Below are 13,278 nucleotides of genomic sequence, written 5' to 3' on the forward strand. Positions count from 1 at the left end.
GTGTTCTGACATATTATTATAGTACAGTTTATTGTCAGTTCTCTCATGAATTGACTTAAAATTGCTTTTCTCTTTCTGTTAGAAATAACGTTTCTGAGTTTGTTATGGCATTCCTCTGTAGTCCAGTGCTTCCGAGATTGAGGCAGGAGGGTTGATGGGGTTTAAGGCCAGCCGAGGCTCCATAGTGAGTTCCAGGCCAACCCGAAATTATAGGCAAACAGAGAAACCATGATCGTCCTCCTGCTCGATGTGCAAAATTTTCCTGAATTCTCAGCAACAGAATGACTACATCAAGGACCCTGCCTATCTTCTACTTTACCAGATGCCAAATTGCTTAGAAAAATTAAAGCCATCAATTTATTATAGTTAGTATATAGCTTAGGTCTGCGTTGGCTCTCAAAACTTTAATAGAACATAGCAAGATTATTAATGCTGTATTATTTACACTATACCAGTATTTGTGGCAATAAATAATACGTATCATAGACTTCTCGAATCTTACAGCAAAGCATTTGAACCTTTGATTTTTCACTTCAAAATTGAGTTGGTCAAAGTTTAAAAAAAAAAAAAGTTTTTTAAGACAGTCTTGACTCTGTTGCCCAGACTTGCCATCCTACTGCCTCATACTCTTGAGTACTGGGGATACAAGTATGGACTACTTACTATACCTGCTCAGGCCATACAGATTCTGGCAGCATTTTCTGACATCTATGCTGTATAGGGAGATATTTTTAGAGAAATTATTTGCCATTTATAACTTACTCATTGACTTTATAGTGAACATAATAATGACTGTTATTGGATAGTGATTGTTGAGGGCCTGGTGTTTGCTGGCTAAGTGCTGTACATGCACTCTTATTCTCACAACCATGTATCATCCCTACTTTACAGATAAAGAGTCAGAAGCTTAGAATGTTTAAAAAAGTTTACAGCTAATAAAGGGAGAGCTGGGATCTGAACTCAGGTCAGTATCAGATCAGAGGTCGGACTGCTACCCACTTTGCTACATTGCTTCTTCCTCCTCCTTTTCTTTTCTTTTCTTTCTTTCTTTCTTTTTCTTCTTCTTCTTCTTCTTCTTCTTCTTCTTTTTTTTTTTTTTTTTTTATGTAGTCTTGCCTGGCCTGGAACTTGCCTTATAGACTGGGCAGCCTTGAACTCACAGATCTGGCTGCTTCAGCCTCCCAAGTACTGGGATCAAAGGCGTGCCACCATGGCTCCCTGCTAGCCTGCTTCTCTTGGTTAGTAAGGCATAATAAGAAGAGCAGGAGTAGAATTGGCAGTGATCATAAATTGGACACATAATTGGCTCTTTTTTGAGTGTGTGTATGTGTGTATGTATGCACTTTTAATATGCATAAAGAATGATCTTGTCATCTAGATGGATAGCCAAAACACAAGTGCACATGCTTTTACTAGGACATGGTAGGGTATGATGTGGATAAAGAAAATGTGATACTAGTAACTAATAACAGGTACTGATTATATGTTTGTGTGTGTGTGTATGTATGTATGTATGTGGATAAATTTTAGAGAACAAGACCACTTCAGGTACATTAGCTACAAAAAAACAAAACAAAACAGAAAAGCCCCACAAGTATGTTGGTGAGTGTAGAACAAATGTAATCCTTGGGTACTGCAGTGGGAATACAGTGATACAGTTATAATAGAAAACCATAGAGGAGAGGCTGGAGAGATGGCAATATTTAAGAGGACTTGTTCTTGCAGAGAACCTAGGTTCAATTCCAAGCACCCACATGGCAGCTAACAACTGTTTGTAACTCTAGTTCCAGAGTATCTGACACTTTCTTATGACCTGTGTCACATGTGTGATTCACATACTTACATGCAGACAAAACACTCATATACATAAAAAGAACATAAATACATCCAAAAGAAAGAAAGAGAGAAAAAGAAAAGAAGAAAGGCAGAAAGGAAGGAAGGAAGCCATATGGGAAATACCAAATGGAGGCTCCTCTAAACGTTCCATTTGAGGTATGTACCCCAAAGAATTAAAAGCAGTGTCTTAAAACCATCCCCATTCCTATTAGCATTATTCACAGTAGACCATAGCAGAAGCAACTCAAGTGGTCATTAACAGATGAGTAGATCAACAGATTGTAGACTGTTACTCCCCCTTAAAAGGAAAGGGAATTCTGACATAAGGTGCAACATTAGTAAACCCGAGGCCATTGTGCTCAGTGAAATAAACCAGCTACAAACACTGGATGGCCCTATGTTGTGAGGAAATTCAGAGACAGAGGCTTGGGAATGGGAAGATGGGGTGTTGTTTAGGCTTTCTGTTTGCAAATTGAAGCATTTAGGAGCTTACATAACAATAATACAAATCAGCTTAATACTGTTCAGCTATACCTAAAAATGATTATAATGGCAAACTACTTTTAGGCTATGATGGTAAAACTTGAACTGAACCACAGTTAGGTTTATCTTAAATTGAAATCCTAAATGTGAACTGGAGTCAGCTTTCTGTGTCTTAGGACAACTTTAGAGGTGAAATGTAATGATGATGGTAATAGCTGATACTTATGGGCCCTTACTGTATGTTCTGAAAGTGTGTTTAGAATTGGCTATTGATCCTCAGTACAGCCCTAAGAGGAAAGTAACCTGGAACAGCAGATTGTTCTTTGGTGACAGGGGCCTGATGGGTATGTGAGACAGAAAGAAGAAAAAACTAGGCTTGGGAGGCCTTGCACAAGTTTTGTCTTATGTATACAAGTTTATTAAGCAGTACAGCATTTCAATTTCCAGTTTCCTTTTCTTTGGAAAACAAAAACCAGACTGTGTTTTCAAAAGGTACAAAGAGCTGCTTGGCCTGCATGTGGCAGGTTATAGACTGCCTTGAAACATCTCCCCGGTGCACACTTGTAAAGTTGATAGCTAAGGATGAAACTAAATACACGTTGTGTGAGTTTGTCTTTCTTTACAGGTTGCAGATTTGGATGATGAATTTGCTGACTTGGTTTTAGAAGAATTTAGTGAAAATTTTGATTTGGTACCAGCTGAAAAGGTAATGTGTTATTCACTCATTTAGACAAAATTTTACTAAGTGAATATGGTTTGGTTTTTCTGTTTTTGGAGTGTGTGTAAATGTGTGTGTTAACCTTTTATACTATTAAAAATGGTGGTTTATGCTGGGCAGTGTTGGTGCACACCTTTAATCCCAGCACTCAGGAGGCAGAGGCACATGGATCTCTGTGAGTTCGAGGCCAGCCTGGTATACAGAGTGAGTTCCAGGACAGCCAAGGCTACACAGAGAAACCCTGCCTTGAAAAACCAAAATAAACAAATAAATAATTTTAAAAATGGTGGCTTAAAAATGAAAGTCACTGCTCATATAAGTCCTAATGCCAGCAGTATGCTGTTTCCAGACACACTCTACAGAGTTAGAAGTGGAGTCATTTTTCTTTATATACATAGAGTTGGGGTCTTTAATTTTCTCCCATCAGTAGCTCTCTAAATTGGGCCTGAGGCCCACTGAGTAGGATATCCCTGGTACTGGAACCTAGACAACTACCTGGGGTAGTGGGGTCGTGATTCTTAGAGGAGGAGAACCTGCTACTGACACTTTCCTGGGCCAGGAGAATTGATAGCTTCGTTCTAACCCTTGTCCTTAGGCCAACAGTGAGTGTAGCTCTCCCCATGCTTCAAAGAGGCTTCTCTGAAGCAGACAGACCACTACAGACAGTGCAGAGATCAGCCCCAGGGAGTACTACCCTTTGTCAGTATTTTTAAACATCCATTATATCTTAAACTTTTCTTCTATCTTCTAAAGCTTTGCTGTATTTTCAGAGGCCTCACTGTAGTGCTCATAAAGTCTTATTCTAGTGATCAAGAGACACCAGACATCCAACATGCTGAGTAGTGATTAATATATATGCCATACAGAAGGGTGGAGGTGTGAGGAAGAGTGCTGTCTTACACGGGCACTCAGGGCAAGCCTCTGACCGATTCTGACGGGGACTAGTGTACTGTGCACAGGTCCATGTTCATCCTCTGTGTCTGCCTTTAGTTACAGACTGCAATACACAGAGTGACACTGGCTCAGGCCGCAGTGCCTGTGCTGTGTGGGAGTGCCTTGAAAAACAAGGGTGTTCAGCCCTTGCTGGATGCCATTACTATGTACTTGCCATCACCTGAAGAACGCGAGTACGGGTTTCTGTAAGTATGTGACCAAACATTAAATTCATACACTTGAAAAAAAATGAATAGGCCTTGTTTCATAAAAGTAGTCACTTAAAGTAGCCATTAAGAAAGAGACAGTGGTGGAGAATATCTCTGTAAATGATATATAGTCATAGTAATTTTCACTTGAAAAGACATTCTGCCCTCTTTGAAAATCTGTTCTAGGTAGAGCTGTGAAGGTGGCTATTTCCCATGTGTGTTGATTGTGCCATCCCAGTTGGGTCTTCTGTTTTGGTATTTGTCGAAGGTTGTTACTCGTTTAGTAGATAAGTTTATATTCATCTGGATTTCAGGGTTTTCTTGTGGTAAAGTATCTGTGGCTATAGAAAAAGATCATTGTTTTCTCCCTGCTGTCCAGCTCTCTACTTGCATAATAGATCTCTAACATCTGAAGTAGTGTAGGCAGAATAGCAGAAAAATGGGTTTTGTGTTACAAGGAAGGACAGTAATAACTTTTCACAGCTCTAAACTGGAACGGCATCATGTGAAGTGAGAATGGGCATGGCTTCATGCCATGTAGACTTCTCCCAGCTAATCCAAGTCACTTAAACCTCTGTATCAATGATGTGTAGGCAATAGGACCCATTTCCTACCACGACTTATAAAAATCCAGTAAGTTAATGTTTATTAAGCGTGAGGACCAGCGCTGGCATGTCGAAAGCTTCCATATTTGTATTAAGGTTAAAGGCAGATGGACTAAGAATGAGATTACGGAAAGGCTATTGTTAGAGGTGCTTAACTTACTGAGTCATATACTTCCTTGAGACTGATGAAAATTCCATTTATCTTTGGTCAGAAAAAAGCACCTATGCACAGAATCTGTCAGTTTCAGGAAAATTCAAACTTTTATGTTTCTTTAAGAATACCATCTCTGGGGCTGGAGAGATGGCTCAGCGGTTAATAGCAGTGGGTGCTCTTCCAGAGGTCCTCAGTTCAATTCCCAAGCAACCACATGGTGGCTCACAACCATCCGTTATGAGATCTGGTGCCCTCTTCTGGCACAGAGGCAGAACACTGTATACATAATAAATCTTTAAAACAAAACAAAAACAAAAACAAAAACCTTAGTTAAAAAAAAAAAAAAAGGAATACCATCTCTGTAAACAAGTTCCAGTTTCCACCGTAGATTAATGGTATTATTTAGCTATACATGAAATGAAATGAGAGCCTGACAACAACAATTGGAAAGAATATTCATTCATCCTGTAGATTCCTTGGTTTTATGACCTTTGAAGATATGCTTTTTAAGCCGAGAGTTCATGCAATGAAGATGTTTGCAAATATGGCAATACTTGAAAGAGAACCCATTAGTTTTAATTTTAGTTTTGAAGATTTATTTGTAAGACCTCCATTAAGTATTTTAGTCAGTGATGGCAGAGAGGGTTGTAGTGACATTACTTAGTGGGCCTGGATAACTCTACCAAAGATGCATGAGACCGTTGGGAGGAACCTAGTGATTTGTGCAGACAGCTGGTTCTTCTCTGATACCTCCTTTGTCTTGCAGGCAGTGGTATAAGGGTGACTTGTGTGCACTGGCATTTAAAGTGCTGCATGACAAGCAGCGGGGACCCCTGGTTTTCCTGCGCATTTACTCGGGCACACTGACGCCCCAGTTGGCCATCCATAACATTAATAGAAACTGCACGTAAGAGGAAGTTTTGGTTATTTTCTAAAACTGCACTCATTTACTTAAAAGTACTTTACTGATATAAATCATGGTTTTTGTTTTTTTTTTTTTTTTTTAGGGAGAGAATGAGTCGTCTGCTTTTGCCATTTGCTGACCAACATGTAGAAATCCCTTCCCTGACTGCTGGTAACATCGCTTTGACAGTTGGACTTAAACAAGTGAGTGACCACATGGGTTCCATAGCAAATCGTGTACATATGATTTATAAATAGTTTATAATAGCAAAAAATTCACAAATCATCTAAATGTCATTATATGAATATGATGGCATATCATCAATATAGTTGGATGTCATACATTTGCTAGAAAGAAAAATAGATTAAGAGAAACCCACAGACAGTATGGATTGTAGTCAAATGAAGTTCAACTCCAAGTAAAGCCTACTACTTGTTGAAATATATGTGTCAAGCTTATTTAAAATGCTGTTTTATTCACATGGAATCTTTTGCTTATTTGTACATGGGGAGGAGTATCTCTGTGCATGGGCGGTGACAGGGTTATGGGGGGTCAGGGTTGTCTCCCTTTCTCTGTCATTAAGTTGCCCTAGGCTTGCCTTGAGAGCTTGCTGTCCAGCCCTGGCTGGTCTCAAACTTTTCACCACCATGCCTGGTAAGTGTTTACTTGTTTTGATCATGGCAGAAAGTTTGAACTAACCTTACAACTGATCAGGTAATGATGAAAGACATTTTGCTACTGGGGATTCTTTAAGGACCAGGGTTTGGGTTTCTTTTGTTCCTAGTAGGTTCTCAGCCCACAGCTCGCCAGTACTTGCACACAATAGGCATAGCCTAGACATTTATAGAGTGAATGGAAGGAAATACTTGGAGCCACATCTCGTTTGGGTGGGTTAAAACTCAGGACTCTCTTTTAGTTCAGATTAGTCAAATGTAGTTTTCCATTAAGCTTTGGCATATCTCCTATTGCGATAAGATTGTTACTTTAAACTTTTTAACTCTTTGTGATTAACTGCAGGTTTCAGAAATGTTTAGGAGAAAACTTAACATGGTCTGAATTTTGTACCTAGGATATTTTGGAGAAAGGGTTTCTCTGTGTAGCCACGGCTGTCCTGGAACTTTCTCTGTAGACCAGGCTGGCCTCAAACTCAGATCTGCCTGCCTCTGCCTCCAGAATGCTGGGATTAAAGGTGTGAGCCTCCATGCTTGGCTGAACCTGGCTTTATTACTGTTGTCTTCTCTGTCTTCCTAAAGGCAGGACCTGCTCCTTTTGCATATTTGAAGGAGCACTGCAAAAATTTGGAGAGTTGTCTACAGAGAGAAACCAGCACAGCCTTGATATGAGCAGGGCAGGAGTAAAATTGTAGTTTCAAAGTTTATGTACAGTCCATACTACTTATGGGAGTATCAAGTTAATTTAAAATACTATTTTATTCCCGTGTCCATCTGTGTCTGTTCTGCTTAATTGAATATTCAAGTTAATAGAGAATTTCCTGTAAAATAGTAAGAAATTATTAACTGGTATTAAAATACTTCATGAGTTTTTACTGAACCTGCATTGCTATGATGGGAAATTCAGGCAGACGGATACATTTTGCCAGTAAATTTTGGTGTGGTGTGATACATACATACACACATACATACATACATACATATGCGTATGTATGTATATATACATATGTTTCATTATTTGTTAGGATTTATTACAATGACATTTTAGATAGAGTTCTTATGAAAGGTAAAGGAGCTTTGTTTACATAAAGTTATAAGATTTGTGAATTTATTTCTCTTAAGTTGAATGAGAAGAATATGCGCCACTAACATTTTGTCTTGTGGTTTTGGGTGGAAGATGAGTGCTAGCTTGGAAGCTGTCCCATTTGCTTGCAGACTGCCACTGGAGACACCATTGTTTCTTCCAAGTCCAGTGCCTTAGCTGCAGCCCGTCGAGCAGGAAGAGGAGAAAAGAAACCTGGGAAAAACAGTGAAACAGAGAGTCTGCTGTTGGCTGGGGTAGAGATTCCAGAGCCTGTTTTCTTCTGCACCATAGAACCACCATCAGTGGCTAAGCAGCCAGGTACAGACAGTGTGTGGGTCAATGCATCGGTGTCTGTAGCCTATGAGAAGTAGTGTCACAGGTAGTCCTCAGGCAGCTTCCTGCGTGATCCTTAAATTATGTATGCAGTGTTCTGGCTGCAGGCCAGAAGAGGGCACTAGATCACATTATAGATGGTTGTGAACCATCATGTGGTTGGTGGGAATTGAACTCAGGACCTCTGGAAGAGCAACCCCAAGTCACTTTGATTTTTACAGACTCCATATATGTTAGCAAATTTTCTACTTTCATATTGTTCTCATTCTTATCATTGTAATGCTTTTGTTTGTTTGTTGTCCTGTTGGTTGTTTTGTCTTGTTTTAGACTGGGTTTCTCTGTGTTACCCTGACTGTCCTGGAACTCACTCTGTAGACCAGGCTGGCCTCAAACTCACAGAGATACACCTGCCTCTGCCTCCAGAGTTTTAGGATTAAAGGTGTGTGCCACCACCACCCGGCCTTGTAATGCTTTTTATGGGATTCCAAGCAATGGACCCTACACTCCCCTGCCTTGCCCTGCCCTCCTAATGTGTTAGATTAATTAGGACATGAATTCACTGTGTTGCATCTAAAGTATGAACCAGTTCTGATTTCCTGAAGATGGTTTGTCATTTTGCACTGTGGTTTCTCTTCTTTCACCTAGTCTTACTTACATTATAATGTAATTATAGTTAATTATGTTTCGCTGAACTTGTCTGTCTTTAAAACTCATAGGTCTCAGCTCAAACAATCAGTGCTTTCTGAGGCTCTCAATGACTTCTCAATTATGAAGACCACTTAAAGACAAACTTTATAGTTTTCTTTAGTCTCCTTAAAAACAAGTTGCACTCACAGATTACAGGAGAACAAGAGAAATCTTTATTTCCTCTCCCTATTTCCTAAGGTGCAATGGGAAAGAAAATCTCTAGCCAGGTGGGTTACAGTTCATTTACCCAGCTAGAGTACACATGAAAGAAATCCTAGTGCAGATGTAAGATCCTTAGTAATGAAAGTTGCTGAAGGAACAGTATTTAATATAAGGTAGATATAGCAGGGGCTGGAGCAGTGGCTCAGTGGTTAAGAGTACTTGCTCTTTCAGGGGACCTGAGTTCAGCTCCCAGCACACACATAGCTGCTTGCAACTGGCAGTAACTCAAGTTCCAAGGATCCAGTGCTCTCTTCTGGGTTCCTCAGTATCACCCAGTTATTGGTGCATTTATACATGCAGACACTCAGGCATAACACATCAAAAAAAAAATAGCAAAATCCAAATCTGAAATGCATGTAATTTGAACATTTTTCATCCCAAGCATTTCAGATAAGAGATATGTATCCTTTATTATCATTATAAGCAATATAAAAAGTATTAATGACATTAGATCAAGAGAGATGGCTCAGTGGTTAGTGGCACCACTGCTCTTGCAGAGGACTGGTTTGGGTTCCCTGCATCCATTGCTGGATCATGGTGGCTAGCAACCATCCATAACTCAGTTTCCAGAGACTCTGACAACTTCTTCTGGCCTCCAAGGACATCATGCAAGTGGTGTACAGACATACAAGAAGTCAAAGTACTCATACACATAAATCTTTTTAAAGTACCATTTTTTCATATTAAGTCTCTGAAATGTGAAATCTGGTGTGCATTTTACATTTATAGTACCTCTTAATTCAGAGCCATAATCTTAAAATAGTAGCCCGTGGCTACTATTAGACAGCCCAACTCTAGAAGTTAGAAGGCCTAGTTATACACCTAAGAATAGTTTGACTGAATGTAGTTGATAAAGCTTAGCTTTTTAATCTGTGGCTCAGCCCCCCCCCCAACCTTTTTTTTTGGCTGCACTTTTCAGTCTGTGGAACTTTTGTAAAGAAGGCAAACATATATATCAGCTAAGGTTATTAACACCTTACTCCACATAGCACATTTCACACAATGATTCATCTTCATCTCTTCTGTGGTTGAGAATTCACCATAGAGTGATCAGATGTAATTTTACCTTCCCTTTGCTGGCTCATCATTATAGCCAGTGTTTATGAAGGCATATTGGTGTGTGTGTGTGTGTGTGTGTGTGTGTGTGTGTGTGTGTGTGTGTTTTCCTGTTTTGTCAGTTCCTAGATTTGTCTTTACAAAATAGAACCAGATGAGGTTACTGGCCCCTTTAAAGCCCTTCAGTTGCTTCCCAGTGTAAAGCCAAACTTCTCAGCATAGCCTATAAGACATGTGCCTTCCTTCTCATCTGTTGCTGCTCTTCACCGCCTGATGTCTACCTGCCAGACTGCTCCTTTACCCAACTCACTGTGGAGATATGTGCACATCACTCACTCTTCAGCACCTCTCATTGGAATTGTCCTACCTTGTATTTAGTTTCTGTATTCACGGCTCTTTGAAATTTTCTTTTCTTTTTTTTTTTTAAATCAGTGTACCTGTGCTCACCACTATAGACTTATTTTTTAATTTACTTAGAAATGAAGTGAGGATAACAATAGGTATTGTTTAATCACTCAGATTTGGATCATGCCTTGGAACGCCTTCAGCGTGAAGATCCCAGTTTGAAAGTGAGGCTTGATCCTGACTCTGGACAAGTGCGTATATTATTGCCCAGCCCTAGAAGGGAGAGAAAGAAGGAAGGACATGCATATAACATTGACTAGTCTGTGCTCCTGAAAGAAAAGCTCTGATTAACTATTTAAGTTTCTCTTATGTATGTTGTCATACTAAATAGACATACTCTTTAATTCCCTAAAACAATTACATTTCACATATACAGATCAGTCCCCATCAGTTTTGACTTTCCATAATATAGGCTTTTGTGAAGTTTTAAGATAAGGTTCAACTCTTGTGTCTTCAACACTGATGCTTATAGAAGCAGCATACTAAAGGAGGTCAGAAACCATAGAAGCCAGTTTCTCTGTTATATGCATGTTGAAACTAGCCCATGGGTTGTCACTGCCTCCAACATTTAGGAAACATCTATATAGTTGGGAGGTTTTAGGGGGAAGTTATTTATCCCATTCTCAAGGCAATGTCTTCAGCATAGTTTCAAACAGTTGTCTGCATTTTCACTAAGAAAAGGGTGTTAGCTAGGTGTAGTGGTGCACGCCCTCTTAGTACTTGAGAGGTAGAAGCAAGTGGACCTCTGAGTCCTAGGATAGCCTGGACTACAAAGTGAGTTCCAGCACAGCCAGAGCTGTATAATGAGACCCTGGCTCAAAAGTATCACCACCACCAACTCTAGCCCACCCAAAAAAGAAAGAAAAGGTGAATCTGGACTTCACAGAGTTAAAAAAAAAAAAAAACCCTGTCACAAAGCAAACCAGGGGCTGGAGAGATGGCTCAGTCGTTAAGAGCACTTGGCTGCTCTTCTAGTGAACCTGGGTTCAATTCCTAGCACCCACATGATGATTTGCAACTATCTGTATCTCCAGTTCCAGGGGATCCAATGCTCTATTCTGGCTTGTCAGGCACCAGGCATACCAGTAGGGCACAGACACACATGTAGGCAAAATATCCATACACATAAATTATTAAAAACTAGGGCCGAGGAGATGCCTCAGTGAGTAAAAACCCTGGCTGCACAGGCTTGATGACCTGGATTCAGTCCTGGACTCCAAATAAGTTGTTCTCTGACCTCTACACATGCCCCTCCTCTGCATCATACACAAACATACCACACATACAATAGTGAATAATAAACAACTGCATACGAAGAAAGAAGATATAAGGCATAATCCAGAACATTGATTGTACTCTTTCTTGTTGTATTGGCCCGAATTTGATAAAGGGTTAGATAACTTGATGTTACTTACTTACCCAGCTCACAGTCCCAAACTGTCATAGAAGGAGATTACAATTAATTTATTATCCTAGCCAGAAAAGTCAGTTTTCATGTAGGAGCCCCCAGAAATTTTTCAGAAGAAATTTAGTTGTAATTAATGGAAAATTACTTTAATATGCGAACATATTTTTATAATATTAAAAAAATTTTTCCTTGTATATAGTATTTTTATTTTTTCTCCTTTTTATCAACAGACAGTCCTGTGTGGTATGGGGGAGTTACATATTGAGATTATTCATGACCGAATCAAGAGGGAGTATGGCTTAGACACCTATCTAGGGCCTCTGCAGGTGGCATACCGGGAAACCATCTTAAACTCAGTTCGTGCCACAGGTAAAAAATAAAACATTTTGGACATTCTGGGTTGTTCAGTGTTTAGTTGTGTAAATAGGGGTCACAGTTTCTAGTGTTCCCATAGTTTTACTGTGTCAATTTTTAAAAAAAAAATTGTGATAAACACAGAAGGCCTAGAGCCATTACTACCCACTCATCAGACAAATGTGTTTCCAGTGGGTATGGGACAGGATAATTCAGGGAAGTAGGTGCTTGTTCCACTCTGTACTCACCACTGAAATGAGTGTAAGAATTTGAAGTCAATGAACTATATTGATTTTATAAAATGATTGAAAAATTTTGCTATTTAATGCAGCAGTCCTATGCTGGTAGCATTCTAGAGAACGTGCAGAAGCAATCCTACGTACACAGGGTTACATGCAGATGAGGACACTAAAGACGGTCGGGGAATGCATGTGTGTGACTAGTGCTCCAGAAAGTACGTACTGACAGTTTCTGTTTCTTTAGAAATTCTAGGTTCCGCCAGGCATTGGTGGCGCACGCCTTTAATCCCAGCACTCGGGATGCAGAGGCAGGCGGATCTCTGTGAGTTCGAGGCCAGTCTGGTCTCCAAAGCGAGTGCCAGGATAGGCTCCAAAGCTACACAGAGAAACCCTGTCTCGAAAAACCAAAAAAAAAAAAAAAAAAAATCTAGGTTTCATAATTGTTTTATTTTTAGCTTATATAAACCTTCTTAGATATTTCATAATAGTGAGCTCAAAGGGAATTATAAAGGCTCAGTTTTTAGTTTTGAATCTGGGATATGAGTTCTTGCATTACATATAGCTGTTTTCTTTCAGTACGATGCTGGTAGCAGCTGTTAGAAACTAGAGCTGTAAGAGTGTGAGCATAGCTCAGTGATGGAGCAAGGTCTCTGGGTTCAATCCCCAGCACTTAAAAAGAAAGTAGAGTCTGGCATGGTGGTTCACGCCTTCAATCCCAGCACTTGGGAGGCAGAGGCAGTCAGATCTCTGAGTTCAGTGCCAGCCTGGTCTACAGAGTGAGTTTCAGGACAGCCAGAGCTAGAGCTGTCTTGAAAAAAGTGAGAGTCTGTCTTGAAAAAAGAAAAAAAGTAGGAAAAAACCAACCAAACAAACAAACAATCAAAAAACAAGGAAAACTGTTTACCTGTATTCCAAGAAAGTTTTTTGGGGGAAAGAAACATTAAATGTTGCTGAAAGAATATATGAAATTTAACAGT

The 13,278-nt window shown here is 39.7% G+C and overlaps 1 protein-coding gene across 6 annotated transcripts in view; it reads left to right on the top strand.

The window, feature by feature from the left end:
• Gfm2 (GTP dependent ribosome recycling factor mitochondrial 2) overlaps nt 1-13,278 on the top strand; it is a 46,358-nt gene that overhangs the window by 21,956 nt on the left and 11,124 nt on the right. For 5 of the 6 annotated variants that reach the window (XR_003482536.2, XM_027401669.2, XM_027401671.2 and 2 more), the window contains 7 exons: nt 2,945-3,025; nt 4,028-4,176; nt 5,705-5,845; nt 5,946-6,045; nt 7,729-7,915; nt 10,415-10,491; nt 11,939-12,077. Coding sequence is in view for 5 of the 6 variants with exons in the window: in XM_027401669.2 (XP_027257470.1) it covers nt 2,945-3,025; nt 4,028-4,176; nt 5,705-5,845; nt 5,946-6,045; nt 7,729-7,915; nt 10,415-10,491; nt 11,939-12,077 (874 nt within the window). In the remaining variant the exon portion in view is untranslated. The remainder of the gene's footprint in view (nt 1-2,944; nt 3,026-4,027; nt 4,177-5,704; nt 5,846-5,945; nt 6,046-7,728; nt 7,916-10,414; nt 10,492-11,938; nt 12,078-13,278) is intronic. The other variant, XM_027401673.2, reaches the window with a different exon arrangement.

The sequence above is a fragment of the Cricetulus griseus genome, chromosome 2 (assembly GCF_003668045.3).
Source record: "Cricetulus griseus strain 17A/GY chromosome 2, alternate assembly CriGri-PICRH-1.0, whole genome shotgun sequence".
In the NCBI taxonomy this organism is placed as follows: Eukaryota; Metazoa; Chordata; class Mammalia; order Rodentia; family Cricetidae; genus Cricetulus; species Cricetulus griseus.